We start from the raw sequence: 16,879 nt of genomic DNA on the forward strand, positions 1-16,879 counted from the left end.
GATCCAGCTCACAACAGTAACCCCAAAAAGAGATGCAAACCCACAGCTGTACCCAAATAACTTCCCAAATCCATGATGGAACCTGGATACAAAACCCTTGCCAAAGGCTGGTCTTATCCCTTAGAAAGTTTTAGTGATTTAGTGACACACACATTTACTCCATTTATTTTCTTAATTGGTGTAGCCTTTGTTCTGTGACACAAACCTTGAGAGAATGGAGTGAAAGACTACAGTGTTCACAGTATTTTACATCACTCCCCCTTTGCCATCTGCAGAAATGCTTCCCAGTAAAAACAGTGAGAAATAAAACCTAAAAGCATTACACTTCTCCACAGTGACAGTTCACTAGCTGATCCTTTGTTCCTTTCTTCTTATACAAGCCAGAAGGTTAATGGCAAAATAAGCTGTTTTCTTTGACAGGAAAAAAGACTTTTCCCTGTGAAAGAAATGGTCCTACCAGAGCACTCACCCACTAAGAAAACCTGATCTACAGCAAAGTAGCTCAAAGAAAAAGCCTCCTAGATTTTTAAAAAATATATATTTAAAATGTGCATGCATATATTTATATATATATATATATATATATAAAAATAAAAGTAGGAATACTGAGCCAAAAATCTCAATCACTTCGAAGGATTAAATCTTCAAAACCTAAATAAACCAGAACAGCTTCCACTAAAAATTAATTGATCCTTTTGAAAAATCCACTCCTGGTAATATCACTTGATTGGATAGTGACATAAATATCAAAGCTTGCATCTTCAGCACCTAAATATTCAAAACAATTTTCAAAAGATCTATTCAATAAACCAATCACACTCTACTGCTTTCTTCTGTGCATTTCTGGTAACACCATCATAAGTTAATTGATTTTTAGTGTTCCAAAGACACTGTGCCTATCTTGAATGTTTAAAATAATTTCAAATTAAGGTTTATGTAGGTTTTATAGAATAAGATTTTAGTAATCTGTAATCTCTCCTCCTAAAAACACATCACAAACAGTATTCCATTATAAGCAGATGTGAAATATACAGACTTGTGTGCATCTAACCCGAAGCAGCTGCCACGGTAACCATTAAAACAGCTAAAACAGATCTTTGCAGCACTTCAGCTATTTTCTGGCTTTTGTAGAACACAAAACATGAACACGGATATTGTAAGGAAGGATGCATATTGTATGGAAGCCATATCTGAAGAAAAATACAAAAATTAAGAAAATATTTTAATGTTACCAGTAATGTGTTTGACAATGAAATTTAAGTGATTCATCCATAGAAGTGTATCTGGTAAACCAAGTATGCTAACAGAGCAATACATACTAACTCCTGTAACTTCTGTCCTTCCCAAATGGAGGTTCTGACTTCCAAACCAAGTATCAGAAAATCAAAAAATATAATTGCCACACAATTCGAGTGTAGCATTATTATCCCAGTTTGTCACAGAAAACTCACCTTTAATAATACACTCCTAGACTTTAGAACACATATTTGGCACCCTGGTACACCTAGAAACAGCGGTTTTTTTTAGGATGACTCGTGCCAACCAGTAGTGGCATTTTATCAAAAGCACCATGCACCGCACAAGAGGTGTGATGACGTTGGGAGCACTTGTGTTTTAAGAGTTACTTTCCAATTTCTGAGACAATTTTGAAGTCACTACAACTTCTGAGAACACCACAGCATCCCAGTCCTATGCTTCTTGCAGCTCTACCCAGGGGCCACAGAAGGATCTGGGACTGTGCCAAGTACAGAAGCTCAAGTAATAAAACCAAGAAGAGTGGTCTCTTTTGTATCTGCCACACCACCTCAAAGAAAAAAAAGTAATTTTTTTAGTACCAAAAAAGGTAATTTTTTCAGGATAGAGGAAGAGCTAAGAAATATTTTTTTAAAAAACCCACCATCCACATTTTCAGTAAGCTTTTCTTAATTAAGAGAAACCAGTTACACCATGACTTTTATTACTGAATCAACTTATAAAAAGATTCACTGACATATTTCTAGAATTGAAGTTTTTTTCCAAATTTTACATTAAATTTCAAATATTGTTTTATCTTTAAAATGTTACAGAGAAAAAAAAATTGTGAATCACTGCATTGAATAAGGTCTGCCAACCCACAATTCACAGAAAAAGAAGTATTTAAAAACATTTTCTCCATAAATAGCCTTCATATCACAGGATATAATATCACTGGAATGTTAACTGTGTTCCAGTATTTCAAGTTTGATACAATTACATTTAATAAAAGGAAATTAACATGTAAAAGACAGTAATACAGTAAAAAGAGGACAAAGTTTAAGAAAATGCTTCTGGAAATCTCAGCAAGTACACCTGCTACTTCTTGACACCTTTCCCCCTTGCTCTCCTTAAAAAGGGGCATTTAAAGTTATACAGTAGGTAACAGTTTAATCAGCCATCTCCAGAAGTTAATATTGCACCAAGAGAAATGGACAGAACAATACAGGTGCCATATCTAGCTTTTATCAACTCATTTCGACTCGCAAAAAAATATAACATTTCTCCCCTAGATTAAAAATAAAACTTAACTCTTTGAAGTGACAAAAATAATATATTACACTGTAAAAACAAACTAATACAGATGAATGATCTCACAACTAAAACGAATCTAACTGAAAGTCCCAAAGCTATAATTACAATTAATTATTCTTAGTTAATAAGGCGGATTTTACTTCAGTTACACTACTTTATAGCGTTATAAATATGCTTCACTCCGTGCAGATCTTTAAAATCAATACCTAGTGAGAATAGAGTATTGCACCAAAAGTTGAAACCGTTCCAAAGTTGTGCCACACTGTAGCTCTGTACTCATCACATGTATCTTGAAAACATTCAGACTCCAGTGCAGCCACTTGATTGCAGGCTTTGAAGAAAAGACCATATGAGGTAGAAAAAACTCCATCAGGTTCTGCACCACCCTATGGACCACTGAGCTGTGCAAATGGCTCTGTCACAGGAAAAGGCTCCAAAGCTTTCTCCGAGTTTTTCCAGTTGTGAAAGTTTTCTTTGTACCATTCAACTAGTATGGAGAGAACGTTGATGAGTCAAGCTGACCAGAGATAACAGGGAAGTTCCAATATTCCATAGACATCATAAGACTAACAACATGCTAATAGTTCATTATGCAAAATTTTAACCTATAATACCATAAAAAACTAGTTTAAATTTTATAAGTTCTTCATGCAAGACTTATTCTAGCACTAAAAAGGGATTACATTTTTAAATCATGTAAATTCACTACTAAAAAGCAGACAATTCTATGTAAAATTTAAGTGTTAAATTCTATCTCTTTAGCTTCTCATTAACTAACCTATATACCCATTTCCCCCCCTTCCCCCCTCTCTCCTCCTATCAATTCTACATCAGTGTAAAAGCCATCAGTCCTACTTGTTTTCTTTATTCCTTCTTTCCAAGGCACTTTAGGTTTCCATCCTAAGTTGTGCATCTTTTCCGAATTCATTGGATATCTCAGGTCATTTGTAGGCCTGATGAAGTATAAAATGCATACAGAAAACAATTTGATTAGACTTCATTAATTAGAGATGCAGTACTTCACATTGTCTTCAAAGGAATATTAGGTATGCTTCTATTTTAAAAATTCCCATCAACATGAACAGATTGCATTGCCTTCAAAAAACACATGGCAGCTGAGTGAAGCTACAACAATACAATTCAGTTTGTACAGTCAGCTACTTGGAATTGACTAGAATAAATATGAATTAATATTTTATTGGCACAAAATTAACGCAAAACTCGAATCACTGCCAATGCAATTGTGCAAGTCAGTGCATTTGCAACACAAAGCCAGTGTTTTCTAATGTTAGCATTTACATTTTTCATCCTGAAAACTCACAAATTTACACATACTTCAGATTTAAAATACACAGGCTTCCAAAGCGTTGTCATTACAGTGCCTCAGGATAGCTACATAAACTTGGTAATACTGAATATGTAGAATTCCAAGCTGCAAGATTCAACACAGAAAGAGGTATCTTACACAAATTTTCACTTCCACAGTCTGGCAGATAGGTAGGCTAGTCTAGCATTCCTGCATTACTGGCACTGGCATATTGAATAGTCAAGGTACATGTGCAAACACAAACCAAGTACTTCCCACCGTTATTATAACACACTAATCTCAAGCAGAAGCAGAACTAATTTTTCCATAGCAAGTAAGCCCCATGACCTTTAAGTTGTTCGTTACAGAATTAAATAATCATTAGTTAGGTATCTGAAGAATCTTTTATAAGACCTCAACCTTCTTTGAAGCATGTATTCCTATGTGGTTAGTTTTCCCAAGCCCATTTATGTTTAAACATTAGGAGACAGGGCCTAATACACATGAAGAAACATCCCAGCTGAATTACACTGAGACCTACTGAACAGTCACATCATGTGAGCCAAAGGCAATTTGTTCAAAGGTCTGTGATACTCAGACAGGATTCTGAAGAACGCTTCCTTTTCAAAACAAAAAAAGTACATTTAAAGACACTTCAGTTGCCATGATAACAATCCACATGTGAACAGAAAGGGAGAATTCTAAAGGCCATAATACTTAACTGCTATCAGTAGACACATCATGTCTAATCACTCTGGAGAGAGTGATACCTAAAGTAAGCAGAGACTCATTGTTGCTGAAAAGAAATGGAGATAAAAGAACAGAGCAAAACCAAGCCTGAAATTAAGGACAGAAACAAACAGCAAAAGCATATCTATAAAAGTTATCCATTTTTACCACTGCCCTAACTTTGGCACTTTAGAGATTTATATCTACTTTTGAGATAGCGGCTTCAGCTTAAGACAGAAATCTAAAAGTAACTATGCTCCATAGGCACATATTTCCGCCTGCAGAGAGTGGGTCTTACTATAAAGTACATCTAAGTCTGAATTAGTCACATTAACGTCAAAATACCAAAGCTAAGAGAGAGACAATTCATCTCACTCAGTGATGTTGAATACAAAGTACTGAATAACCCATATAAACTATCTTGATGAAAAAATTTAGCTGCTGTGCAAAACCTGTCCTCTTCCCAGAGCAGGCTTCAGTAGTGAGAAGTATAAAGAAAGTTTGAAGACAGACAGATTAGGTCACAGTATATGTCTTGAAGGAGAATGTGTAATGCTAAAGATCCAAATAATAAATGGAAATCCTGTTTTTCTATACAATGCTCTGTATAGATCATAGATGTCAAATACACTAGTAAAAAAAAAAAAAATTAAGACAGCAAAACAGCTCTTAGTCCCTCAGAAGTGTTCCCTCCTTCAGAGCAGAAACACTTGACAAAAAACTATTTGGCAAGAGTATCAGAAACCTTCAGGACAAAGCTATCTTGCATGTCCAAGATATCCTGCAAATGCTCTACACTCCTTACCTGTCTTTGACATAATCCACCCAGTGCTCCATTTCAGATTCTGAACTGGTCTTCTTTATCTGTCAAGAAGAGAAACAATTATCAACCCCATACATCTTGCACTGTCTAAACATACACTTAAAAAAAACACACTTAACAAGATATAAAGTTTGTTAAGAAAAAAAAAACTGCAAACAGAAATGGTCTTTTGTAAACTGAGTTTTCAAACAACTGAAATTACCAAAATTGTCTAGAACAATTTCAATATTTCTTCTTCATCTGAGCACTGCCAAAACATCCATAATCAAATTGTTACACTTAATAGTGCTACATTTTCAGACCAAAGCAGTCAGCATGAAAAAAACCTACTAAATGGTATTTAATCATTATGCCAGTTATGTCCCAGTCAGGATAACTGATGCAGCAGTCCAACACAGCATAGCCTGTACTGCAAACTGACACAGCACAGCTGCCACAGAAGGGGTAGCACATCATTCTGCTACAATTACCTTCCAAGACCCATCGCAAATCTGAGCTCTTTCAGAGCTACAAGAGGTTTGTAGAAGAATTGTAAATATGTGCAAAGAAAACTGGTAAAGAAAAGTATCAGAACTGTTTACTCACTAAATGGATTAGCTCCTTAGCAAGCTGGGCAATGGACATCTCAAAGTTAGTTCCAATGTTATAAATTTCACCTGGCTTCCCCTCCTTCAGGACAGTAAGGAATGCTTCTACCACATCAGTTGCATAAAGGAAATTCCTTCTTTGAAGTCCAGAACCATGAATACAGCTAGGACAAGGAAAAGACAAAAAATTTTTGTTAAACCTTAAATAGACAGGTTCAATTTATTGGACTGTGTTTTAAGCAGTTTTACTGTTGGATGTTACCTGAAGGCACTTTCAGTAGCTGACATGTAAACAATCCTTTACTTTAAGTAAATCCTATTATTAAAATAACTAATTCATAATTTAGTTATGAAATTATCATTTTACAAACTGTAGCACATATTTATAATCATAATTACAGTTTTATAACACAAATACCACAAACAAAAAATGCAAGTTACCTACCATTTTCTGTTCTGTTGCAACAAAGATATAAACTTTGGAATAACCTAAGGAATCGAACAAAAAAAAAATACTCAGCTATTTTAGAAGCTGTTAATCTGCAAAGAATAAGGGACTTCACCCGTCAAGTATCATTAAGTATTTTATTAAAATCCTTTAAATACTTAAGTTTTATTAAGTCTAATGAAAGAATGTATCAAGCCTAGAAACTGCAAGGCTTTTGTCCTTAAGAGTAGATACCTCTATTTAATATAAACCTTATCTTTCTGGCAGTTACAAAATGTAATATTTTTACAAAAATAAAAAAAGTTTCCATTACTTTTTGCACACAGCAGTAACTAAAAATAATTACTGCCAGCAGTTCAGAACAAGGTTTAAATATCCAGCAAATTATAGTAAATCTATAATCAAAAAGTAAGAGTTGTTGAAATAGTTAAAACTGGAAGAGAACCAACAGAGAATTTCAAGGAAACTAAAACACAGATCAAGCAACAGCCACTAGCTTGCTGCACAAAGATTTACAGCATTATGTTCAGCTACAAGTTTACATCCATTCATAATGTCCCAGAAACTTCAGAACAGTTAAAGTTCTTAAACTGAAGCCATAAGCCATAAGCAAACTACTCAAATTATTTTAATTTTGTTAACTTACTACTTTAAACATAGGAACAGACATACTAGGTAAAACCAAAAATTCATCTAGCCTAGTGCTGTGTTCTTAGCAGTAACTGAAATTGGGTATGTGAGGAAGAATATGTAGAAGTCAAAACCAAGCAAATAGTGATACATCCCTTGAATATACTTCCAACAATCATGCAACCTGTAGCCAGACATTTCCCAAGTCACAGATCATTGAAAAATGTATTCTAAAAAACATTGTTTATCCACCTGCAATAATGTAGGGGAAAATAAATTTATCTGGGGGGGAGGAAGGGAACCACCACCACAAAACATAAAGAGCCATTCAAATTAAAAAAAATACCTCAGTAGAACTGCAAAATATAGTTATACTTCACACAAGTTCCAAACTCCAAGGAGTACATATGATTATCATTTTCATTCCATCAGTATATTTCCATGAACTAGCATAGCAGATTTTGGTATAGACTTAAAAAGGCAGCTCCCTCTCACAAATAACCATTTTAAATAGTTACCCTGCAAGGTCTGTATAAACACATGCGAAGACAAGTCACTTTGCGCTACTTCTCCCCTCATATCTGTATGCTATAAGCCTCATCTTATCTATTTTCTGTACAGGTTAGAACATCACTTTCTATACCAGACATATTGTGCTCTCACGGTTTATTTTTTGAAATGTTTACCTTAGTTATTAAAAAACTCCCAATTACAGAACATGACATATGAGTTTATGTAATTTGTAGGGGAACCCTGCCAAGATATCCTTTGAAAAACAGAAAAATTACGAAACAAAGTCAGTGTCATAAAATTCACATAAATAATGAGAAGTCTCTAATTGAAGTTTTATTGACAATCAAAAAAGATGTGTTCACGGTAAGACATGTTAGTGTGAGTTCAAAAATATACAATCACACGTTAGTTGCAAGAGTGCTTTTTTCAAAAGTGACCCCATTTATATGAGAAAAAAGTAACATCACTCCAACCCTGGATTACAGCACACTGAAGCTCAGAGTAAAGCATAGTTTAACTTACTTTTTCTGGATACTGATGTGGTCCATAAACATTACTGCTCCGTGTGATAACAGCTGGAAACTTGAGAGCATTAAACATACATGTGATTACATAAGAAAATATATACCAGTAAAAATCTGTAAGCTTCTTGCTATTCAATAAACCACAAACTGACACAAGCACAGTGCTTATTCAAAAATCTACAAGCCTTTACAAACATTATTGAATTAAACTACCTGTGTTTCTCCCAAACGGGCAAGGGCCTCCAGCCTTCTCAGCCTGTTAGAAGTACCACAGGTAACAAATGTTTGAAATCTCTGTCTTGCTCTGGAACCACCAGAGGACATTACATACATGTACTTATTCCAAGATGTCATTAACATCCTATTCATGTCCACTTTACACCAAAAATATTGTATGTCAAGAACAAAAGCCTAAAGCACTGAAAATTTTAAATATTTTTGCTTAAGCAAATCCGACTAATAGGACTTTTTCTTCTTTCTTTTTTTTGCTTTGACTATAAGCCTAGTCTTAATACAATTTGAATTTGCATGTTCTACTTCTGTATAATACTTTCTTATTTCTTCAAACTTACCAGTGGTTTTTAAATTCCTGATGTTCTCTTTGACCATTTTATCAAAGCGCATTTTTAGATATTACAGTGCAGATTTAAAAATTAAACACATCTGACCTGTCCACACTGTCTAGCAGTGTATCTCCACCACTTATTGGTGGACATTCTCCAATGCATCCAAACTAGAGGACTAACAGTAAGGAAAGAGGAGGCACTGTGTGGACTAGTAGTGGGGTTTTTTTTATACTCTTTTATACATAATACAGACACTTAACTATAGGCTTCAGAGCTTTTAAAGCTTCCATCAACTTACTTGGTACCTTTCCCAATAAGACTGAACAAAACACTCTGCAGCTGCTTTAGAGGAGGCATAGGGATTTGTTGGACGTTTTGGTGAAGATTCATCAAATTCCTAAAATGAAAATAAAATTTGTATTACTCCATTTCTTTTGCCCAGATAAGCCTTAAAGTTACAAAAGAAAAATCCCTAAATATCCAAGCACATCTGTCTGACAAAGTCCACAACAAAAGACAGTCTATTTATCAAACACAGGAGGCAGCCAGGTCACCAGCAGTAATATTTTTGTACTTCTAGCAGAGTACCTCAAGGTAGCAGGTCTTTAGATTTTTATCTTGTAAGATAATAAATCCCTTGCTACAGGGAGGCTCGATCCTTTTCAGGTTCATATTGCCGCAGAGTGCCATTGCACCACCACTAGCAAATTGACCTAAATTAAAGGGGTCTTTTCTTAAACTTCTCTATAAATTTTATTTCTGTAAGAAATGTAGAATTGCAACCCAAAAGCCTCCAAAGCAAAGCTTCAGTAATTCTGACCACTTCCAAAAACAGGTAGTTTCCAGGTTATTTTGCCACTTCAGTCTACTTCTCACCTGGAAGGAAAAAAACCAAACCAACCCAAACCAAAAGAAGGAGGGATACTACACAAAGTGTGATTTGTAACAATGACCTTAACACGATTAAAAGACTTACTGTTCTTGTCTGACCTTTGCCTCTGAAATTAATTGGACTTCCTCCCTTCAAAAAAACTCTACAAGAATTTCTAGTGTGATTGACAAAGATTAAAGTGCTCTTTTCAAATGCCCAGAGGCAGAAAAGGTTCACTTGAAGGTATCAGCCAAATCACTGGTCTACACACAAGAAAATATTATCCTCAGGTATCATTAAAGTCTACTGATGGAAGTTGTGTTGAAGGAACTGATAAAGACATTGTGACAATAAGAAAGTCCATAGGATTTTCTGAAGTACATTAATATTTTCACGGACTATGGCACAAGGCTCCTTGACTGTTATTTATGCCCTTAAAAAGATGAATATGCATATTTTGCCTTTTTACTGAGCTAAATCATATTTCCTGAATTAAGGTCAGGCATAAATTGTCAGAAATCAAAGGTTTTCATAGCACAACAATAAACATCTGAATATTTCTTACAGTAATACAGGAATTGTTTCCTGTTCGAATTGTCACTACCTACAGTTCTGTTAGCATTTTAGCTAGAGAATAAAAGCAGTTCCCCACCTGTCAATCTGTGCACATTACTGAAATCTCACAAATGCTCCAAGACAAAAACTATATAATACACTCTCTGATACTATTTCTGAGGAGTATTCGGGTCATTAACGACCCCAACCTCACTGCTTTAGGTAATACACATTCAATATAAAACACAATACAAAAAAAAAAAAAAAAAAAAAACAAACCACCAGGACAATTTTGATACTCAGCTTTATAGAAATAACCAGTGTTTATTTACATGTCCCAGTACTGTCAGAAACAGCACGAAAGTCACACATTTACAAAAGCCAAGGAAAGTTAGGTTCAGTTTGTTTTCACTATTAAAAGCAAGTAAAGCTAGGAAAACCCTCATGTACTTTCAAACTTACCCCATCAGTGCTACCTCCATATACTTCATCTGTACTAACATAGACAAACTTCTCCACATTTGCTTCATGTGCAGCAGCAACCAGCACATTAGTGCCATAAACATTCACGTAAGTGAATTCCAGGGCATGCCAAAATGAAAGATCTACATAAAAAAATTCAAACAATTCTGATTAAATTTAGGCAACACAGAGCTATTGGTTCCTACTGAATAATACTAGAGGCTGAAATATAGACTTGTCAGATAGCAAGGTCATTATTAAATAAAGGGACTTTCTACACTTACTTGAAGACAAAAATCCTTGCTTTCAATGAGAGGTTGGAATCAGGAGCAAAAGCTTGTTGGCTATGGACTTTTTAACCTAAAATAGCATCATCTAACTTTATTTAAGCATAACTACTTCCCTTCTCACTAGGAAAGGTTAAGTCCTGTAAGAAAAGTGTCAAAGACAGTTGTAAGATGCAGTAACACATACCTATTACTGTAATTAACCAGCATCTGCTCTCATTCTAATTGTCCACCTGACCTAATGACTTCGTGCACATCAAATCTGACAATTTCAAGAAGTATTTTCCTGGGGAATTCTTTGAGGATTTCTTCTCACAATGAAAGGAGTATTGCAAGGATTGTTCTTAATTACAGTGATAATGAAGAGCAGCAATCTGAAATAGGCACTTTTAAGTATAATTCATTCTCTCTAGAGCTGAGGCAGCATTCTGACAGGACTTAAGCCTAATCCTTCAGCTTCTACACTGTGTTTTCTCATGTGAGGTTGGAGCCAACCGAGTAAAAACTTAAGACTATGCACAAAATCTCTCTCCATTGCCTTTATGACTCCATCAGTACACTGTCAGTTACATGTGAGTCTAGACGGAATTTAAAAACGTAATGCAAGTAAAAAGGGGAGGGGGGAATTACCATTTATGTGCAATCAAAACAGACAACAGTCAGATGAAGCACTTTTGAAATCAAGGCTATGACTCTCTCTAAGTTAAAAAGGCTACCACACAGCAAATTATGTAGTTTGTAGATACAAACTGGATCCTTAGTTTATATGAAGTGAAAAGACAAAAAATATCAGTATACATTTCAAGCAGGTATAGCCATGGGAAACAATATGAAAACATGCAGCAATGCTCACCTACATGTGTTTGGGCTGCAAAATGAAGGACTATATCTATTTTCTCAGTTTCAAAGAGGTGTTTTATAAAATCAGGTACACAAATATCCCCCTAAAAAAAAATTAGAAAATCATTTTTGATAGAAAATAGTCTCATACCAATTGTCATATAACAAATCATTACAAAGCGAGCACAGGATATAAACATCACTACCAACTGAGTTTTGGGCAATTTATCAATTCCATGTCTAAAATAAGACCAGATATAAAATTTCACTCATTTTGAGAAACATCCTCAACAAAACTTATTTCAGGAAACTTATTACTATTAACATGAGAAACAGCAATGTTCCCCAAAATACACACAACAGCAACATATTGCGGAACTTCAACGCTGATGTTGAAATGCCAAGTTCCCAGAGCAAGTAGGAGCTACTGGCCAAGCAGACAGAGACATCTAGTGGTGAAGCTGATTTCCACTTCTGTCAAAATAGATGGCTGCACGTCTTGCAAGGATTTTGCTTTTTGTTGTTTGATACAGTAATTTACTTTTTTAATTGATATATTTACCAAAAAAGAGACAGGCATCGACACAAAAAACCATTCTTTAATTTGACATCAGAACCAGCACATTCTAAAGGTAAATGCAAGCTGAGGAAAACCTTTTGATATTTACCTGTTGGCTCAACTTAAACAAGACAGTACCTGAGAACAGGTGTCTCATGGAAGAAGACTTTTGTATTTTCAAAGACAAGGCAGGTAACTAAAAATAGTTCAAATTTATCTATGTTTCAAGAAGTTCTCAAGTAACAATTCTGAATAACAGCCTCAAAAAAGTATTCTATGCCAGAAATGGGAGGAAGGTGAACTGATTTTCCTACTTCTCATCCCTGAATAAAAGTGAAACACCCCAGTAAATACACTTTAGGTTCATACCTTATTTTGAACTAAATGGTTACAATTATTGATTTTTTTTTAACTGAAATTCAAGCTTAGTACATCTGTGATGAGCAACAACAGAAATTGTGATTTTACACAGCCCCTGATGCAAATTTGCTAAGCTTTTACTTCTCTGCTTTCCAAAACAGGCTTCCTTTTCAAGTACCACTAGAGCGTCTGTCCTTCTTGCTGTCTCCTAAGGTCAGCAACAGTGTTACATTTTTAATCAAAGGGGTTACACATCAGAGATTATTTTTTTCAGGGCACTTTTTCCTGTCTGTGTAAACAGCTTGGTTGCAGATCAGCTGCATGTTAAGCTGTGACAAACTGTTTCTAAAAAACAAACAACAACAACAACAAAAACACACAAAACCCCCACAAAACAAAACAAAAAAACATACATGCACCAAACCACAAAAAAAAAAAAAAACACCACACTGAAAAGTTGGTATTATTTATACTGGTCTAAGTTTTGTGACAAGACATTCCTACCCTAGTTCAAAAGCAATATAACCAGATCATTCCTTGCTACTGTTCCCCTGCTTCACACAGGGGCCTGATTGTTTAGTGGCTGTCTTCTAGAATTCCATGCTCTCCTCAGCATTTAAACGTTAATATCTATCTAGCTAACAAGGCTTTTATACAGCACTCATATATTTCATATCGTGGACTGGAAACGGTCAAAGACCTTCAGAAAAATAATTAAAAAGTCAGTCTGGCTGAAACTGCATATATGTGCATACCTGCATACAGACAGTCCCTTTCCCGTCACACAATTTTTATCCCAATAGCCCAGAGATAATCCCTTATCTGAAACAAAGGGGTTAGGTTCACAAAAACATAAACAGCCTTGGGGGTCACCAAACAGGTGAGGGCAAATTCAATTCCCAACTTCACCTGAATCTAAGAAAAAATATAAGCTCACATCTACTACCTCTGACATCGTTGCTATTTCAGAAAACTAAACTATATGCACTTCTCAGATGTCCTGCAGCCTTGGGCAGCCCCCAAGACAGAGAGACCAGCATCAGCACTGACTTTGGTAGAAAGGAAGAACCTCAGCATACGAGCCCAACAGTCAGAATACTGATCTGAACAATAAATCAGAATCAATCTCCTACTTGAAGACAAACTGTGGAAGCAGTAAACAAATTTAATTGGCAAAATTTCAAAAAGAAAAGGTATACCTTGAATGTTACCATGAAACCCCGTTCCAGAATGACTGTGAACTATATGAGCACCAACAGCAGCACAAGCAAGAACGTAGCCTATGTCCAGTATGAACACAACAACAGTGTGTTGCACACCATGGAATATGACAAGCAGTGGATTTTAAAGGTTCAAAGTCTAAGACAGCATCAGAGAAGCACAGAAGAGTCCATCTCTAAGTCCATCTTGACCACACACATATTAAAAGTGAAACAACCATCCCTAAAACCACTCATCTCAAAATTACACTTTTACCAATTCCATACCTTTATGATACAATCAAATATATCAACTTTTCAAAGACTACTTCATGTAAAAGACAGAATATACCACATATGGTCAGAGACTTCTGAGGGTGAAATACAAAGGCTATTAATATGGCAACAGATGAAGTAAACGCTGTTATGTCCATTTGACTGTCACACACACTGGCATATTACATATGCTGACTCATTTCTGACAATGAAGGAGTAGAAGTAATTTCAACTTTATCATAAATGAAAGCAGTGGTTTCCACTTTGGGGACCTCTGGAGACCACATTACCTGGGATACAAAGGGATAAAAATCAGTAAAAAGTCAAGTTTCTAAAGAAGAAGGCTTTATCACCTGGATAAACTTGTAGTTTTCCTTCCCAGAGACAGTTTCAAGATTCTTCAAGCTTGCACAGTAGTCGAGCTAAAGAGAAATAACCACACAACATCAATAAGTGGGCTTCATGGAAGCAAATAAGCTAACCAAACCCAACCTAATCAGTAGAAAGTCTGAGAACAAAGTAAAAACTTATTTCAAAAGAAAACCTATTTCATAAGCAGATGTGATTAAGCTTTAAAAACACAACTTCAAAAGATACCTTAAATGCAAAAAGTCTTAAACACAAGTTTAAAGCTTGAAAAGCCTCCTCCTTTCTTTTTTTTTTAATCAAATAATTATTTGTGGCGAGAACATAAACAGCAGTTCATTTTTTTTGTTTGCATAGGAACAAATGGAATATCAAACAACAATTAGTAACTAACAATAGACCATATAAATTTTAACATGTTATAAACTGCATCAAAAATCATTTAAAACAGTTTTCCATATCAAGAAAGAAAACAAGCTATTACCTTATCTAAATTTATAATCAGATAATTTGGATAGTTTTTCACGAGAGAGACCACTACATGTGAAGCACTGCAGGGTAGAAGAAAAACATATTTTACAATTATACACTTAGCTTTAAGGTAACAAAGAGATGACAAATTACAAATAAGTTCAGCAATATCAAAAGTCCTCAGGGGAAGAAGGGGCTATACTCGAGAGAGGTGAAAGAGGAATTCAAAGATATGTGTCAACATTATTCTAACATACACTCTATGCATTATTCTAATATATTGTATACATAACTGCATACGGTTAAGAAACTAAAAATCAGAATAAAATTTCATGATATAATGAAAGAAATCAGCATTCCTCACAGTCACATAAAAAAACCCCCAACAAACTGTTAAATGCTATATTCAATTGCCATTCTAAAATACTTTTACACTCTTTAGTTTATACATTAGGCATCAGGGAGAACCAAACAGTCAAGTCTCCTAACCCATAATACTGACTCCCATCACTCAGCTCTCTGACACTGCTGTCAAGAAGCGACAACCAGACAACCGGGTGGCATTTCCTCCTTGGCACAGTCTTGTGTACAAGAAGCTCACCCCAAGGGCTCAGGTTTAGCAGGTGTTATTCACACACAGAAATCTAATCCTCACAGAGCTTCTGACTCAGATCTCACTGACGGCCTAAGCTTAAGACAGACCAGACCTTTCTCTGACTCCAGCAGAGCCAACAACACTGGGGGGCTGATATGGGAAATAGCAGCTGGCTCAAAGCACTTCAACCCCCAACCCACAAAATCTTTCAAGTTGGAAAAGACCTCTGAGATCATTGAGTCCAACCTATGACCGATCACCACCTTGTCAACTACACTATGGCACTGAGTGCCACATTCAGTCACTTCTTGAACACCTCCAAGGACAGTGGCTCCATCACCTTCCTGAGCAACCCATTCCACTGCCCAATCACTCTTTCTGTGAAGAAATTCCTGCTGATGTCCAACCTGAACTTCCCCGGCGCAGCTTGAGGCTAAGTCCTCTCATTCTGTCTCTAGCTGCCTAAGAGAAGAGGCTGATCCCCTCCTGGTTACAACCTCCTTTCAGGTAGTTGTAGAGAGCGATAAGGTCTCCCCTGAGCCTCCTCTTTTTCAGACTAAACACCCCCAGCTCCCTCAGCTGTTCCTCACAGAACTTGTGCTCCAGACCCTTCGCCAGCTTCGTTGCCCTTCCCCATACAACCATAATTCCGGCAGAGACCGAGCACCACCTCCCACTGTCAGCGCCGGGGGGTCCTTCTTCATCTTCTCGCTGTCCGCGGGCGAAGGGTGGGCGGGGCAGCACCCCAGCTCGCTCCCCAGCACTTACCACCTCCAAACGCACGGCGGGCCACCAGCAGTCCCTGAGCGAACACGGCCCGAGCCGGCGGCGGCGCTGGACCGGCCCGGGACAGGCACAAGGGAGAGGGCCCCGCGGGACCGCGAGATCCCGGCACGTGGCGTCTCACCCGCGCCACCCGGCAGGAGCCCGGGCAGGGCACTACTCACATGAAGCCGGCGCCGCCCGTCACCAGAACCCGCTTCTCGAACGCCGGTGGCGCCGCAGCACCCGCCCGCCCCGACATCGTCCGCGCTTTACGGCACCATTCCCCTCTCCCCCCCCACGGCCGCGCGTGCGCGGAACGGGCCCGCGGGTTTCACGGGCAGAGTCGCAGCACCTGCGAGAGGCTCATTGAAAAATCGCCCTCCTCGCTCCCCCCGCGGCCCCAAGACCGTAGCTCTTGCCGCCCCTTAGGGCACTGGCGCGGGCACGGCTTGCGCAGAGCGCCAAAGCTCCACCTCCAGCGAATCGACAGACGTCACCTCTTTTACGACAACGGGTCTCTCAACTTACTGCCGGGCCCGGCAACGGGACACGTTGCGGCAGGGGCGGGGCCTAGCCTCCCGGTCACGCCCCCAGGGGCGG

The 16,879-nt window shown here is 37.3% G+C and overlaps 1 protein-coding gene across 2 annotated transcripts; it reads right to left on the reverse strand.

Moving 5' to 3' along the window:
• Nucleotides 1–523: 523 nt before the first annotated feature.
• On the reverse strand, nucleotides 524–16,581 carry TGDS (TDP-glucose 4,6-dehydratase). 2 transcript variants are annotated; one of them, XM_027674628.1, is made up of 13 exons: nucleotides 16,462–16,581; nucleotides 14,933–14,999; nucleotides 14,436–14,504; nucleotides 11,702–11,792; nucleotides 10,562–10,704; nucleotides 8,972–9,070; nucleotides 8,106–8,165; nucleotides 6,438–6,481; nucleotides 5,991–6,156; nucleotides 5,388–5,446; nucleotides 4,575–4,649; nucleotides 3,403–3,500; nucleotides 524–3,034 (listed from the first exon to the last, which is right to left on the reverse strand). In XM_027674628.1, the coding sequence occupies exons 1-13, from the start codon at nucleotides 16,536–16,538 to the stop codon at nucleotides 2,934–2,936; spliced, it is 1,149 nt and encodes a 382-aa protein (XP_027530429.1). In that variant the 5' UTR covers nucleotides 16,539–16,581; the 3' UTR covers nucleotides 524–2,933. The 2 variants fall into 2 exon arrangements, with proteins under 2 accessions (XP_027530429.1, XP_027530431.1); XM_027674630.1 differs by lacking the exon at nucleotides 4,575–4,649.
• Nucleotides 16,582–16,879: the final 298 nt, after the last annotated feature.

Source organism: Neopelma chrysocephalum, unplaced genomic scaffold (genome assembly GCF_003984885.1).
Source record: "Neopelma chrysocephalum unplaced genomic scaffold, ASM398488v2 Primary Assembly neopelma1_25, whole genome shotgun sequence".
Lineage (NCBI taxonomy): Eukaryota > Metazoa > Chordata > Aves > Passeriformes > Pipridae > Neopelma > Neopelma chrysocephalum.